General features: G+C 52.8%; 1 protein-coding gene across 2 annotated transcripts in view; it reads left to right on the top strand.

Moving 5' to 3' along the window:
- GFRA2 (GDNF family receptor alpha 2) overlaps positions 1-7276 on the top strand; it is a 30801-nt gene extending 23525 nt beyond the window's left edge. For both annotated transcript variants that reach the window (XM_058859424.1, XM_058859423.1), the window contains 5 exons: positions 4456-4565; positions 4643-4783; positions 4861-5036; positions 6044-6097; positions 6238-7276. In XM_058859424.1, coding sequence (XP_058715407.1) covers positions 4456-4565; positions 4643-4783; positions 4861-5036; positions 6044-6097; positions 6238-6366 — 610 coding nt within the window. In that variant the 3' untranslated portion in view covers positions 6367-7276. The remainder of the gene's footprint in view (positions 1-4455; positions 4566-4642; positions 4784-4860; positions 5037-6043; positions 6098-6237) is intronic.
- The last annotated feature ends 5505 nt before the right edge of the window (positions 7277-12781 follow it).

Raw genomic sequence — 12781 nt, 5'->3', positions numbered from 1 at the left:
TGGCTTGGGAAGGAGGGAACGGGATCCAGGCTGGCTGGGAATTGACGGAACGCCAAACACGGGAACAGAACGCGGCCTTTGTTTAGCACAAACAGCCGCGATGGATGTTCCCTGGATAAACAGCAGCTCCACTTTCCCGTTCCTCCCTGGAACGAGAGCCCCGCGCTCGCCTGCCGGGAAAGGAGAAGGAGCAGGGAAAAATTGCTCCTGGATTTAATGGGAGCTGGGAGAGCTCGGGTTCGGAGGGGACAGAGAGTGGAGGAGCCTCCAAAGCCCGTTTGGGATTGGAAAATCTGTGAAAACCCCCAGATCTGCTGGACAGTTTGGGATTGGGGAATCTGTGAAAACCCCCAGATCTGCTGGATTTGGGAAGTGGAGGGGCAGCGCTGAGGGGTCCCTCACATGAGGATGCAGCTGGGGAAGAGGAAGAGAAGAAGCAGGGAAAAATTTCTCCTGGATTTTCTGAGACCCAGGAGAGCTTGGGCTAGGACAGGACAGGGAGTGGAGGAGTCTCCAAATGCAGTTTGGGACCGGGGAATCAGTGAAAACCCCCAGATCTGCTGGATTTGGGAAGTGGAGAGGCAGCCCCGGGGGGTCCCCCCTGTGTGGAGGTGGCTGGGGAGGAAGAAAGTGCAGGGAAAAATTTCTCTTGGATTTAATGGGATCTAGGAGAGCTCGGGTTTGGACAGGACAGGGAGTGGAGGAGCCTCCAAAGCCGGTTTGGGATTGGGGAATCAGTGAAAACCCCAAATCTGCTGGATTTGGGAAGTGAAGGGGCAGCACCCGGGGCTTCCCCAGCATGAGGAGGCGGCTGGGCTCGGGATCAGCTCCCTGCGGGCTCGCCAGGCTCTTAGCACGAGAATCAATCAATCCTCGCTGAATAATTAACTCGAGAGGCTTCCCAAGTATTGACTTCATGTGACAGCAGCGAGTCTGGCTCGAGCCGGGCTTTGCTGTGTAAACACCATCTCCTGTTGGGCTCAGTTAGCGGCTCAATGGCACAGAACGGGCCCGCAATTAAAATAAAACCACGCCTCGCTCCGTCCTCCCCTTCCCGGGGAGCCGCGGGGCTCCGGGGTTAAAAAAATCCCACCCAAAAAACGCCTTTGAGGCGCCCGGGGTCCGAACGCGGCGGCCTGAACCGCACACGGAGAAGGGAATTGTTAATTAGTAACTCGGAGCTTGCGCTGGGTTCTTGTCTTAATTATTTTCCCTCTCGCTGGGTTTCCTCTGCTTTAGGAATTTTTCCGTTGATTTGTTGTGTGTTTGGCTTTTTCCTGCTGTGTCCGTATCCCTGAGCAAGGAATGGATATTCCAGAGGTTGGGAAAGACCTCTGGGATCAGAGTCCAGCCTTGGATCCCCCCCTTGTCCCCAGCTCAGCTCTGAGTGGCACCCCTGGGGTTCCTTGGATACCTCCAGGGACCTCTTGGATACTTCCAGGGGTTCCCTGGACACTCCAGGGGTTTCCTGGACACCTCCAGAGGTTTCTTGGATACTTCCAGGGGTTCCCTGGGCACTTCCAGGGGTTCCCTGGGCACCTCCAGGGGTTCCTTGGGCACCTCCAGGGGTCTCCTGGACACCTCCAGGCACTCCCTGGATACCTCCAGGGACCTCTTGGATACTTCCAGAGGTTCCCTGGACATTCCAGGGGTTCCCTGGACACCTCCAGAGGTTTCTTGGATACCTCCAGGGGTTCCTTGGGCACCTCCAGGGGCTCCCTGGGCACTCCAGGGATGGCGACTCCAAACACCCCTGGGCAGCTCCTTCCAAATCCTGACCCCTTTTCCACGAGGAAATTCCTCTGGAATTTAGGCTGAGAGCCTCAGGATGACGACAAGAATTCCTTCTCCCTCAAAACCCCCCTGGCTCAGCCCAGAACAGGTGACTCCTCTCCCCAGACAACTTTTCCTGGATAAAACAAATCCATCCATTGATCTTTTTTCCCTCCCCTGTGAACTCCTTGCTCGATTTGGCAGCGGGTCATCCACAAAAGCCGGGTTTTATTCCAGCTTCCCTCATTCCTTCAGCTGCTCCAGCTCCCTGGGACTCTTTGAATTTACCTGGGAGCGTTTGAGGGGAATTTTTTTAATCTCAGCATCTCCCGGCTTCAAAAGAATCCCTCTCCAGCAGGACGGGAATGTTGGGAGGGCGATGCCCAGCGGGATTTTTGTGTCTCGCCGAGTTTTTTCCGTGTTGTCACAGCTTCCTGAACATGCTCGGCTCGGCAGGAGAGGGAGAGCGGATTTTTCCCAGCTTTTTGTTTTGAAAAAATTCCTTCAGCCCCTGTAAATTGCCGGTGAAAAAAAAAAAAATAATAAAAAAAATCCACCTCTGGAGGAATCCCGGCGTCTTTTCCATGAAATATTCAGGAGCAGGATGCTGTTGGATTGGATGCGTGCTGAGTTATCACCGCGGCTCGGGGGGATGGGAGTAATTAACGCTCAATTAAGCGCTTAAAAAATCACCAAAAAACCCCCCCCAAACCTCCGTGTTTGGTAAATTTTGATGTCAGAGCCAGCGGGGTTTTGGTGGTGCTGAATTCCTGCAGGAAAACGGACGGGGGGAGGAGTTGGAGGCAGGTGGTCCCTGTAGGGGATGCTTGAAGTGCCCTAAATTTGGGATATGTGTGCTGGGGGTGGGAGGACAGGAGCAAAAAATCCCCTAAATTTAGGATTTATGCTCTTGGGATAAATGTACAGGTACCAAAAAGCCCCTAAATTTGGGATTTATGCTCTTGGGATAAATGTACAGGTACCAAAAAGCCCCTAAATTTGGGATTTAGGCACCTGGGATATATTTACAGACACAAAAAGTCCCCTAAATTTGGGATATCTGCACCAGGTGTATGCATAGGAATGCACAAAGTCCCCTAAATTTGGGAATTATGCACTTGGGATAAATGTACAGGTGCACAGAACCCCCTAAATTTGGGATTTATGCACTGGGAATACAAGTATAGAATTAAAAAGGCCCCTAAATTCAGGATATTGAAGTCCAGGTGCCCTGCAGGGATATTTGGGAAGCTCCTGGATTTGGGAGCAGGGCCTGTTAAACCTCGGGATCCTGGGGCTGCTTTTCCTGGCCCTTTTCCTCCGGGAATCCAAGAGGAGCAGTTTGGAAGCCCCTAATTGGGAATCCAGCCCTTGGAGAGGGTTTGGGATGGGACAATGCCCAGAATTAATTTTTTTAATCCCTTTTCCACTCCTTTGGGGGTTTTTCAGGTTTTTTTTGGGGCAACTCTTAGGAAAGTCCTCCTCCCCCATCCCTCATCCAGAGCTGGCTCTTCCCAACCTTTCCAGGCCATCCCCACCTGCCTCCTCCAGCTGCCAGCAGCAATTTGGCACCGATTCCTCCGTGTTCCCGCTAAGATGGACTTGGCTCCTTCCCTTTCCCTATTTTTCATTTCTTCAGAGCCTTTAAAAAGCCAAAATCTGCTGTGCTGAGGCCAAGCCTTTGTTCCTGGCAGCGAATCCCATCCAGCAGCTCCCAAAGTCCAACGGGAAGGGTGGCGTTTGGCTTGGATATTCCTGAAGGATTTCCCAGCTGCATCCTCATGGATTATGGAAGGAATAACTTTTGCCTCGGAGGATGCTCCGGGCTGGGAGCGGAGCCCCGGGGAGCAGCGGTGACAAATTTTCCTGGCGCTCGGCGCTGAACTCGCCGCGCTTCCTGCGGGGAATTGACGTCCTTTCGCCTCGGATTTGGGAAGAGAGGGAAATGCTGTCGGAAAGTTTTATTCCTCTCCCGTGGAGAGGCTGGGGAAGGAGCAGGTTTTTGGATTTCTGCCATTCCCACCCTGGAGCTGAGGTTTGGCTGCAGGGAGGGTGGAGCATCCCCCTCAAAAAAAAACCCTGGAAAAGTTTTCTGGGATTTGTGCGAGGAAAATCCCCATCCAGGAGCTGAGGATCTGCCCTGGGAATGGGAGTGGGATGGGAGCTCCCAGACCCTCTCAGCTCTGTGGGGAGTTCTCCATGGGCTGAGTCTCAAGGAAGGAAAATAAAGGTGGAAACGGCGCTCTCGGGATGAGGGAGTTTTATTTCCAGGAGGAAGGAGAGGGAGGAAGTTTCCTCCTTGCCTCATGCACCACAGCAGAACTGCAGAATCCTGGTTTTCCCTGAAATTTCTGCTTCATCCCAAGCTCTTTCTCCTTCCCCATCTTCCCATCCCCATCACGGCACAGCCCCTCAAACCCACCCCAGTTCCCTCCCTTCCCGAGGAGATTCCGGCTGCGTTGAATTGGGATCTGAGGTGCGGATGATCACGGCCATTCCCAGGATCCTGTCTCCTCTTGGGAGCACCTGGACAACCCAGCCAAAGAGCCCGAATTTCCCTGGAATTTCACAGCCTGTGTGGGGATGTTGGGAATGGGGCCCTTTTATTCCGTTCAAAAATTCCTTCTGTCTGTGGAGGCGGCGCTGAAATCCCGTTGTTTTCCCACTTTTCCTCCTCTCCAGATCCCGGCTGGCCGATTTCCACACCAACTGCCAGGCCACCTTCCAGTCCCTGACCAGCTGTCCCGGGGACAACTTCCAGGCGTGCCTGGGTTCCTACGCGGGGCTCATCGGTGAGTGCCGGGAGTCGGGATCGGGAATGGCTTTTCCTGCTGGGATTTCATCCCCGTTCCCTCCTCCTCCTCGCCAGGATTTGACATCACCCCCAACTACGTGGACGCCAGCACCACCAGCATCACCATCTCGCCCTGGTGCTCCTGCAAAGGCAGCGGGAATATGGAAGAGGAGTGCGAGAAATTCCTGCGGGATTTCACGGAAAATCCCTGTCTCCGTAAGGCGCTTCCCTGCCCCGCTCCTTTTACCCCATTTTACCACCCCCATCCTTCCTAAATCTCACCCCACTCTCAGGAAACGCCATCCAAGCTTTTGGGAATGGCACCGACGTGAACGTGGCTCCCAAAAATCCCAATCCGGCCGTGACGGTGCTTCCGAAGGCGGAGAAGAGCCCGGCGCTGCCGGACGACGTCAACGACAGCAACACCGCGTACGACACCAGCGTCATCAGCACCTGCACCTCCCTCCAGGTGCGGCCCCAGACTGGGAGCACTGGGAGCACTGGTGGGACATCAGCTGCATCCCATGGGATGGGAAAATGTCGGACTCATCCCGGGGCCGGAAGGATCCGGGCACTGGTTGGGGTCTGGAATGGGGAGGGAGAGATTCCCTGCCCACCTTCCCCTCTCACCTGCTAAGGTGACTCCCTGAGGCCGACTGCTCCTCGCTTGGGAGCTGGAATTCCATGGGGTTTTTTGGGAAATCTGGAAAATCCACAAGCGCTGGGCTTGGGCATCCATGTTTTGCTCCGTGGATGGGAAAGGATTGGGAGGGAAATGGGACTGGGGAATGGCTGGGGATGTTCCAGGAATGGGAGGGAAATGGGATTGGGGAATGGCTGGGGATGTTCCAGGAATGGGAGGGAAATGGGATTGGGGAATGGCTGGGGATGTTCCAGGAGTGCAGGGAAATGGGATTGGGGACTGGCTGGGGATGTTCCAGGAATGGGAGGGAAATGGGATTGGGGAATGGCTGGGGATGTTCCAGGAGTGCAGGGAAATGGGATTGGGGACTGGCTGGGGATGTTCCAGGAATGCAGGGAAATGGGATTGGGGAATGGCTGGGGATGTTCCAGGAATGGGAGGGAAATGGGACTGGGGAATGGCTGGGGATGTTCCAGGATTGGAAGGGAAATGGGATTGGGGAATGGCTGGGGATGTTCCAGGAGTGCAGGGAAATGGGATTGGGGACTGGCTGGGGATGTTCCAGGAGTGCAGAGGAGTGGGATGGGGACTGGTGGGGTGTCCCAGGATTCCCGGCAGGATTCCAGGCAGGATTCTGGGCAGGATCACAGTGGGAGTGAAGCGGGATCTACTGAAGCCCCTGAGCTGCCTGTGGAGATGGGATGAGCCTTTCCCAAATCTCCCTGAGCTCCGTCACCCGCTCCGAGCTGATTCCTGCAGGGAAAGTCGGGACCCCAAACCTCCCCGATCCAGGGGCACATTCCCACCCTAACCATTCCCATTTCTCCTGCCAGGAACAAGGCCTGAAGCCCAACAAATCCAAGGAGCAGAGCCTGTGCTACTCCGAGGTACTCAGGGGATCCCGGGGCCGGGAATTCCATCCCAAAGCAAACAGCTTGGGAACGACATCCCAGCTTCACTGCCTGGAGGTGTTTTCCAACTTTGGGATGCTTTTCCCTAAAATCCCATTCCTGTCCCTCCTTCCCAGGCCCAGCTGACCACGGACGTGATGCCGGACCAGAAGACTTTCATGGATCCCAAGGGGGGAAGCAGCCGGCGCCGGGAGAGCCGGATCCTGCTCCTCATTCCCATCCTGATCCCGGCCTTGGGACTATAGAGGGGCGGGAAGGAGCGGCCGGTGGGACGGGGACGCTCGGACCGGCGCCCACCGGTGCCGCGCTTGCGCCGGAGACTGGAACGCTCCCAAATCCCGGGAATGCCGAGCTCCGGAGAGGCAGGAGGAGCCCTCACCACGCTGGGAAACTTTGGTGGTTTTCTTCCTACTTTTCATTTTTCCCAGTTTTGTTTGGTTTTGGTCTTTTCTGGGTCGGTTTTCCGGAGCGGCTCCTGGGAAAACTCCTTGGAAAGGGCTTGGAATTGGGGTCTGGAGCTGCCAACAGTGCCGGGGAGGGAAAAAAAGTCGGAGAAAAGCTTTGGGAAAGGAGAATTTCAGGATTTTTTGTACCGGGGTGACCACAGGGACAACGAGGATTCTGCATGGCAACATCACGGAGGATGAAGGCGCCATCGGGAGCCACCTGGAGGGGACTCCCAGAGCTCTTCCCACTGGTTTTTGGGGGATTTTGGTTGGGATTTTTCCTCGGAGAGTTTCCGAATGGAAGAGAAAAGAAACCGGTGTGAAACGTGTGAGGTTGTGCTGATGTTTTCAATCATTCCAGGGGGAGAGGTTCCATTCTCCTTCTTTCTATTTTTTTTTCAGATTTGGAATTTGGGTTGGGAGTGGATTTTGACCCATCCAGGGTCAGAATTCCCTATTTTCCCTCTCCACTTTATTTCCTATATACACATAACATACGGATATTCCTATATACGTAACCCTACCCATCCTGTGGCTTTTTAATTCCCATTTTTCTCTTTATTTTCTTGCTTTTTTTTAATTTTTTTTTTGTTTGTTTCTTTCTTTCAATTCCTAAGATTCCCACAACTTCCAAATGTATTCTTGGAAAATTTATTTTTTTTAATGATGTCTATAATGGAAAAAAAAACAAAAAACAAACCAAAATAAACCAAGGAGAACAAACCAAGAAATGAAACAGCCCCAAAATCCAAGATTCCGTAAAAATCCTGATATCCAGTGGGGGGGAGGGGAGGGAAACAAGAATCCTTCGGCTGCAGAAATACCAAAATTTGGGTTGGAATTCAACAATTCCTGGCTTTTTTTTTTTTCCTGCAGGAGACAACAAACAGGGAGGCATTCCCAAGGAGCTGCCACATTCCCAATTTTTGGTGGTATTTTGGGAATTTTTATGTACAAGAATTTCAGGTTTCAAATTCCAGCCCCTCCCTTGATGGGGTTGGGAAATTTTTTCTCCCAAGAAAACCTGGCAGTGCTGGAAATGATGGGATTTGGGGCACAGGAAGAGTGAGGGTTGGGAATTTTTTATTTATTTGGGATTTTTATTTATTTTGATGTTTTGGGAGCAGCAATGTAAATTCCCATCCAGCTGTGCCCAAGGAAAAAGGGATTTTGGGAATCTTGGGAGCCTGGGGATGGTAAAATTGTGGAAACACAGAATTCCAGACTGGCTTGGGTTGGGATGGAGCCTAAAATCATCTCATTCCAGCCTCTGCCATGGGACAATTCCCACTATCCCAGATTGCTCCAGCCAGGCCTTGGACATTCCAGGGATGTGGAAAATGGAATGGAAGGATCCCAGAGCTGGAGCTGGAGCTGACGAAGAGGGGAGGGAGGGATGAACATTCCCTTTTCCAGCATGGAAAATCCAATGGCGGGGATGTGGGATTTGGCACTGGGAACATAAATCCTATTTCTCCTGGAATCCCTTCCATCCCTGGAAGGGATGGCTCTGAGCCAGAGCCAGGTGTGGGCTGAAAAAAGGGATTTGGAAGCCGCACAGCACAATCTGGGATCGCTCCTGGGGGTGATTCCCAATCCCGGGTGTTCCCAGCTTTCCCAGTTTGGGCTCAGAGCCCTGAGCGCTGCCGGGTTTCCTTGGGAAAGAGGCTGGAAAATCCAGTGTGGATTCCTGGGTGTTTCCTTGAGAAAGCTGAGAGTGCTCCGGGCTTTTCCAGGAGTAGGAACTGCTCGGGAAGGTCAGGGAAGTGTCTCCATCCAGCAGCTGGGCACCAGCCAGTATTCCCAGTATTCCCGGTATTCCCAGTATTCCCGGCATTCCCTGCTCCGGAGTTATCCACTGTGACCTGTGGAGATCCTGGGGTTACTGGGAACTACTGGGAATGGGGATTTGCTCCAGGATTCTCTCCAGGAATGGCAATTCCAGGATTCCATCTAGGAATGGTGATTCCAGAACTGGGAACGGGGTCTTGATCCAGGATTCCCTCCAGGAATGGTGAATCCAGCACTAGAATGGGGATTTACTCCAGGATTCCCTCCAGGATGAAGACTTGCTCCAGGATCCCCTCCAGGAATGATGATTCCAGGATTCCCTCCAGGAATGGCTGTTCCAGCACGGGAAGTGGGGTCTTGCTCCAGGATTCCCTCTAGGAATGGTGATTCCAATATTCCCTCCAGGAATGGCAATTCCAGCACCACTCTGTGCTGGGGTTTGGAGTCCTTCCCATCCTCTCTCTGGTCAGATTCCCAAAATCTCCCCAACTCCACCCAAAACCCAGCCCCTGGTGCTTCCTCTGCCGCATTCCCAGCACGTTAATTACAGGAGAGGAGAATTCCCGTGCTTTGTGTGGAAGTGGAAAATGCTGGGATGTAAAACCCCGGCTGCCGGGATGGATAATTAACTCCGGAGATAATTCCCTCTTCATTTGGACTCAATTACTTTCCCGATAGGAGAAAGTGCTGAAAACACAATTTTTATTTTTTTTTTTGGGACGCAGCAAAAAATAATAACGGAAAAAAATCCACTCAAGCTTTTCCTGGGAGAACTTTTCTTTCCTGGGATAAAGGAGAGGATAAATCTCAGTTAATGCTCCAGAATTCCAGCTTGGCATCGCCCTCCTGTCCTTGGAATGTTGGGTTTGGGGGTAAAAGGAGAATTCTGGGATTTTTAGGATGGGTCAGCTGGAGTGGGAATGTCACAGGGTTTGCTCCAAGGAGGAATTGCTGGGAAGTGAGGTTTTTTTTTTGCGGGATCATTTGGAATTTTGGAGGACTTTAAAGGAATATTTTGTGTTGCTGGGGTCATCTTGTGATGCCTCTTCCAAAACTCCCACAAATCCTCAAATTACAATGGATAATTCCATGAGGAATCCCCCCATTTCCCACCTGGAATCCCCCATTCCCAGACATTCTTTGGAGCAGCAATTCCAAGGGGAATAAAAATCCATTTAACCTCTTTGGAAAGCAAAGCATTTCCTGGAATATTCCGCATGAATTCCCAAGCTTTTCCCTCCTGGCCATGCCCAGATTCCCGGGAGCAGCCAGCACCACTCGGGAATTTTGGCTCCTTAAGGAATTTTTACCTCCCCTGGTGTTTTTATTCCTTCTCTCTCTTCCCGGAGCTGTAAATCCCAGCCTGGCCCTTCCAAAGGAAATATTCCAGGAGTTTTTTTGCATCCAGGTTTTTGTAGCGGTTAAAAAGTCCCCGTGCTCCTTGGAGGAAATGCCAAGCAGTGGGAGCAGGGAGGAAAAAATAGATGGAAAAGGATTTTAGGGAGGGTTTTAAAAATAGAGGATCTTTGGAGGAGAAATCTGGGAAGACGTCAGGAGGGAGCCTCAAAGCAGGGGGGAAAGAATTTTCTGGAAAATTGGGATCAATTCATTGCAGGATTGTGGGGGGTCTTGGTGTTCTGGGATTTCTCCCAGCAGCTTCAAGTCCTGAAAATCCAAGGAAAAGGGGTGAAAATGTGGGAGAGGGATGGGAGGATTTGTGGCTGTTTGGGATTGGAGGGGGAGCGTGGCTGGATTTTGATCCAGAGAATTCAGGAGAGCTGGAAAAGGGATGGAGGGACAGGACACAGGGAATGGCTCCCACTGCCAGAGGGCAGGGATGGATGGGATTTCGGGAAGGAGTTCCTGGCTGGGAGAGTGGGGAGGGGCTGGGATGGAATTCCCAGAGAAGCTGTGGCTGCTCCTGGATCCTGGAATGTCCAAGGCCAGGCTGGGATAATCTGGGAGAGTGGGAGCTGTCAGAGCTGGAAGCGGCTCATCCCCAAAGCCCCTTCCAACCCAAAGCATTCCAGGATTCCATGGTCTCCTCTTCCAACAACTTTGCAGGACAGACCAAACCTTCCAGTGAAGGAGGTTCAAATCCCAGTAAATTCCAGCAAAATCCCTCTCTGGAGGCTCCTTGGAAAATAAAAACCCAGGAAAAGTGACAGCCATGGAAGAGCTCCCGTTTAACCTTCGGCCTCGGGAAGAAATCCACGAAGATGAGGAAAAGCTCCCGGGATTCACACGGGGTTAAATAAAGCAAATCCTGGAATGTGCCGGCAGTAATTCCCTGCCAGCTGGGACGTTACCCCGGAGTGGGAGTGGGGGCACAAGCGGCAGCCTTTTCCAGGAGAGGAATTCACAGAATCATGGAATGCTTGGGGTTGGGAGAGACCTTGACGCTCCTCTCATCCCACCCCTGCCAGGGGCAGGGACACCTCCCACGATCCCAGGGCGCTGCCTTCCAATTCCTTGGATTTGGGAGCCTTTTAAAGGGCTGGAAAACCGGGAAAAGTTCTCCCAAGCCTCCGCAAGGGGAGGTGTCACTCTCATGGCCGGAGCAAAGCCTGTGTGGAGCCTTTTCCGTGTCCTTCAGAATTATTCCGGAATTATTCCGGAATTATCCCTGCCTCCCGCTCCAGCTCTGCATCTTTGCATCCGTTAATTAGACTCGGTGGGTGAAATGAATCCCAGCCCTAATTCCCTGTCTGGATATTCATTATGGAAGTGGCAGCAGCAGCTGGGATGTCAAGGAGGATTAAGCCAGGAGCTGGGAAGTCACAGGTGGATTTCAAACCCGTGCACGGAAAAGCTGATGGATCCCTCTGGAATGGAACCCCAAAGCATTCCGACTTCCCTGGGGCAGCATGGAAAATTCCTGAACCCAAAAGCATCACGACTTCCCTGGGGCAGCATGGAAAACTCCTTCCCAGTGCTCCCAAAGAGGGAATTCCCCCCAGGCTGGCCCTGAACTGGTCACGGTGTCCTGCTCCCTGTTTTTCTCGGGGATGATAAATGGGGTCGGATCCCTCAGCTCCAGGAATTCTCCCGGCCCCATTCCCAGACCTCGAGGCATAAAGGCAGCATTTTCCAGAGGATGCTCCAGGCCCTGGCTGATCCCTGAGGAGCCCGGGTGGGAACAAGGGCTCCGCTGTCTCCATCGGCCCCACGGCCCGGGGTCCTCTGGATGACCTCGCTCGGCCACTCCTGGAGAAAATCAAGTGGATAGGAGGCGGGAAGGGGGAGAAAAACTTCGGAATTTCCCCGCTGGATCTGCTCCCAGCCCTTCTCTGTGCCTGGATGGGGCCGGGGGTCGAGCATCATCCGCAACCCAGAGCATTTGTGAATCAACCCCGGCGCTGATCCCGAGGATCTGAGATGCGTTCCCAGCCCCATTCCCGGCGTCGGCAGTGCGGAGGTGTCCCGATATCCCGAATTCCCGAATTCCCGGTGTCCCGGGGAGGCAGCGCTGGGCCGGGGTTTAATTAAGCGCTGAACATGACGCCGGTTTTAATTCCGTGCGTTGGAGCTGCCCACACAGCCCCCGTTGCCACGGCAACGTTAATTTGTTTTGGAGCCTCCGCTCGGGTGGATTTGGGAATTTTTTTTTGTTTGTTTGTTCATCTCCTTTTCCTTCCCCCTCCTTTCCTTCCCCCTTTCCCTTTCCATTCTTCCCATTCCCTCTCTCCCCTTGTTCTCGCTCCCCCTTCGATTCCCTGAATTAAAAAGCACTGAAAATTCCTTACGTGGAATAAAAAATTCCTTCCTCAACCTCTGGCCAGGCATCCACAGTCTTGGGTTTCCCGGGATTTATCCCAAATTATCCCAGCTGCCTTCCCAAATCACGCTCCTGCTCCCAAAACATGAACAGATCCATGGTTTCCCTTTCCCAAACCCTGTCCCAGGTTGAAAATTGGGAATAAATCTCTTGGAAGAGCTGGCTATGATGTCGGGACTCCCTGGAGTGTTTGAAAGGGATTTTGGGGATTCCTTGGAGTGTTTGAAAGGGATTTTGGGGGTTCCTTGGAGTGTTTGAAAGGGATTTTCCACCTGCTGAACTGGTGAGGGAGAAGAATAAAGGGGAAGAACCAAGGCAAGAGCTCGGTTTCTCCTCGGAAAGGTCCCCCCAGCATTCCAAGGGATCTCTGGGCCATGGAAGTTGGGAAAAAGAAGGGGGATGAAACCTGGGTCCAGTGGAAATGGGATGTAATGGAAGCAGGATGGATCCAGTGGGATGGATCCAGGGGGATAAAATTCCTGGAAGCTGGGGATTTACGGCTCCCCATAAACCCTCCCCTCCATCTCTCTCCATTTCAAATTCCCTGGAAAAAGCTTCCGCTCAATATCCGGAGCTCCTCACAGGCGAGGCCCATAAATATTCCATGTGCTTGGAACTGGTGCTGGCTCTCAGGGGCTTTTCCCT

Source organism: Poecile atricapillus, chromosome 29, assembly GCF_030490865.1.
Source record: "Poecile atricapillus isolate bPoeAtr1 chromosome 29, bPoeAtr1.hap1, whole genome shotgun sequence".
Classification (NCBI taxonomy): Eukaryota; Metazoa; Chordata; class Aves; order Passeriformes; family Paridae; genus Poecile; species Poecile atricapillus.
The sequence above is the reverse complement of the archived record's forward strand: the minus strand, read 5'-3'. Positions and strand labels throughout refer to the sequence as shown.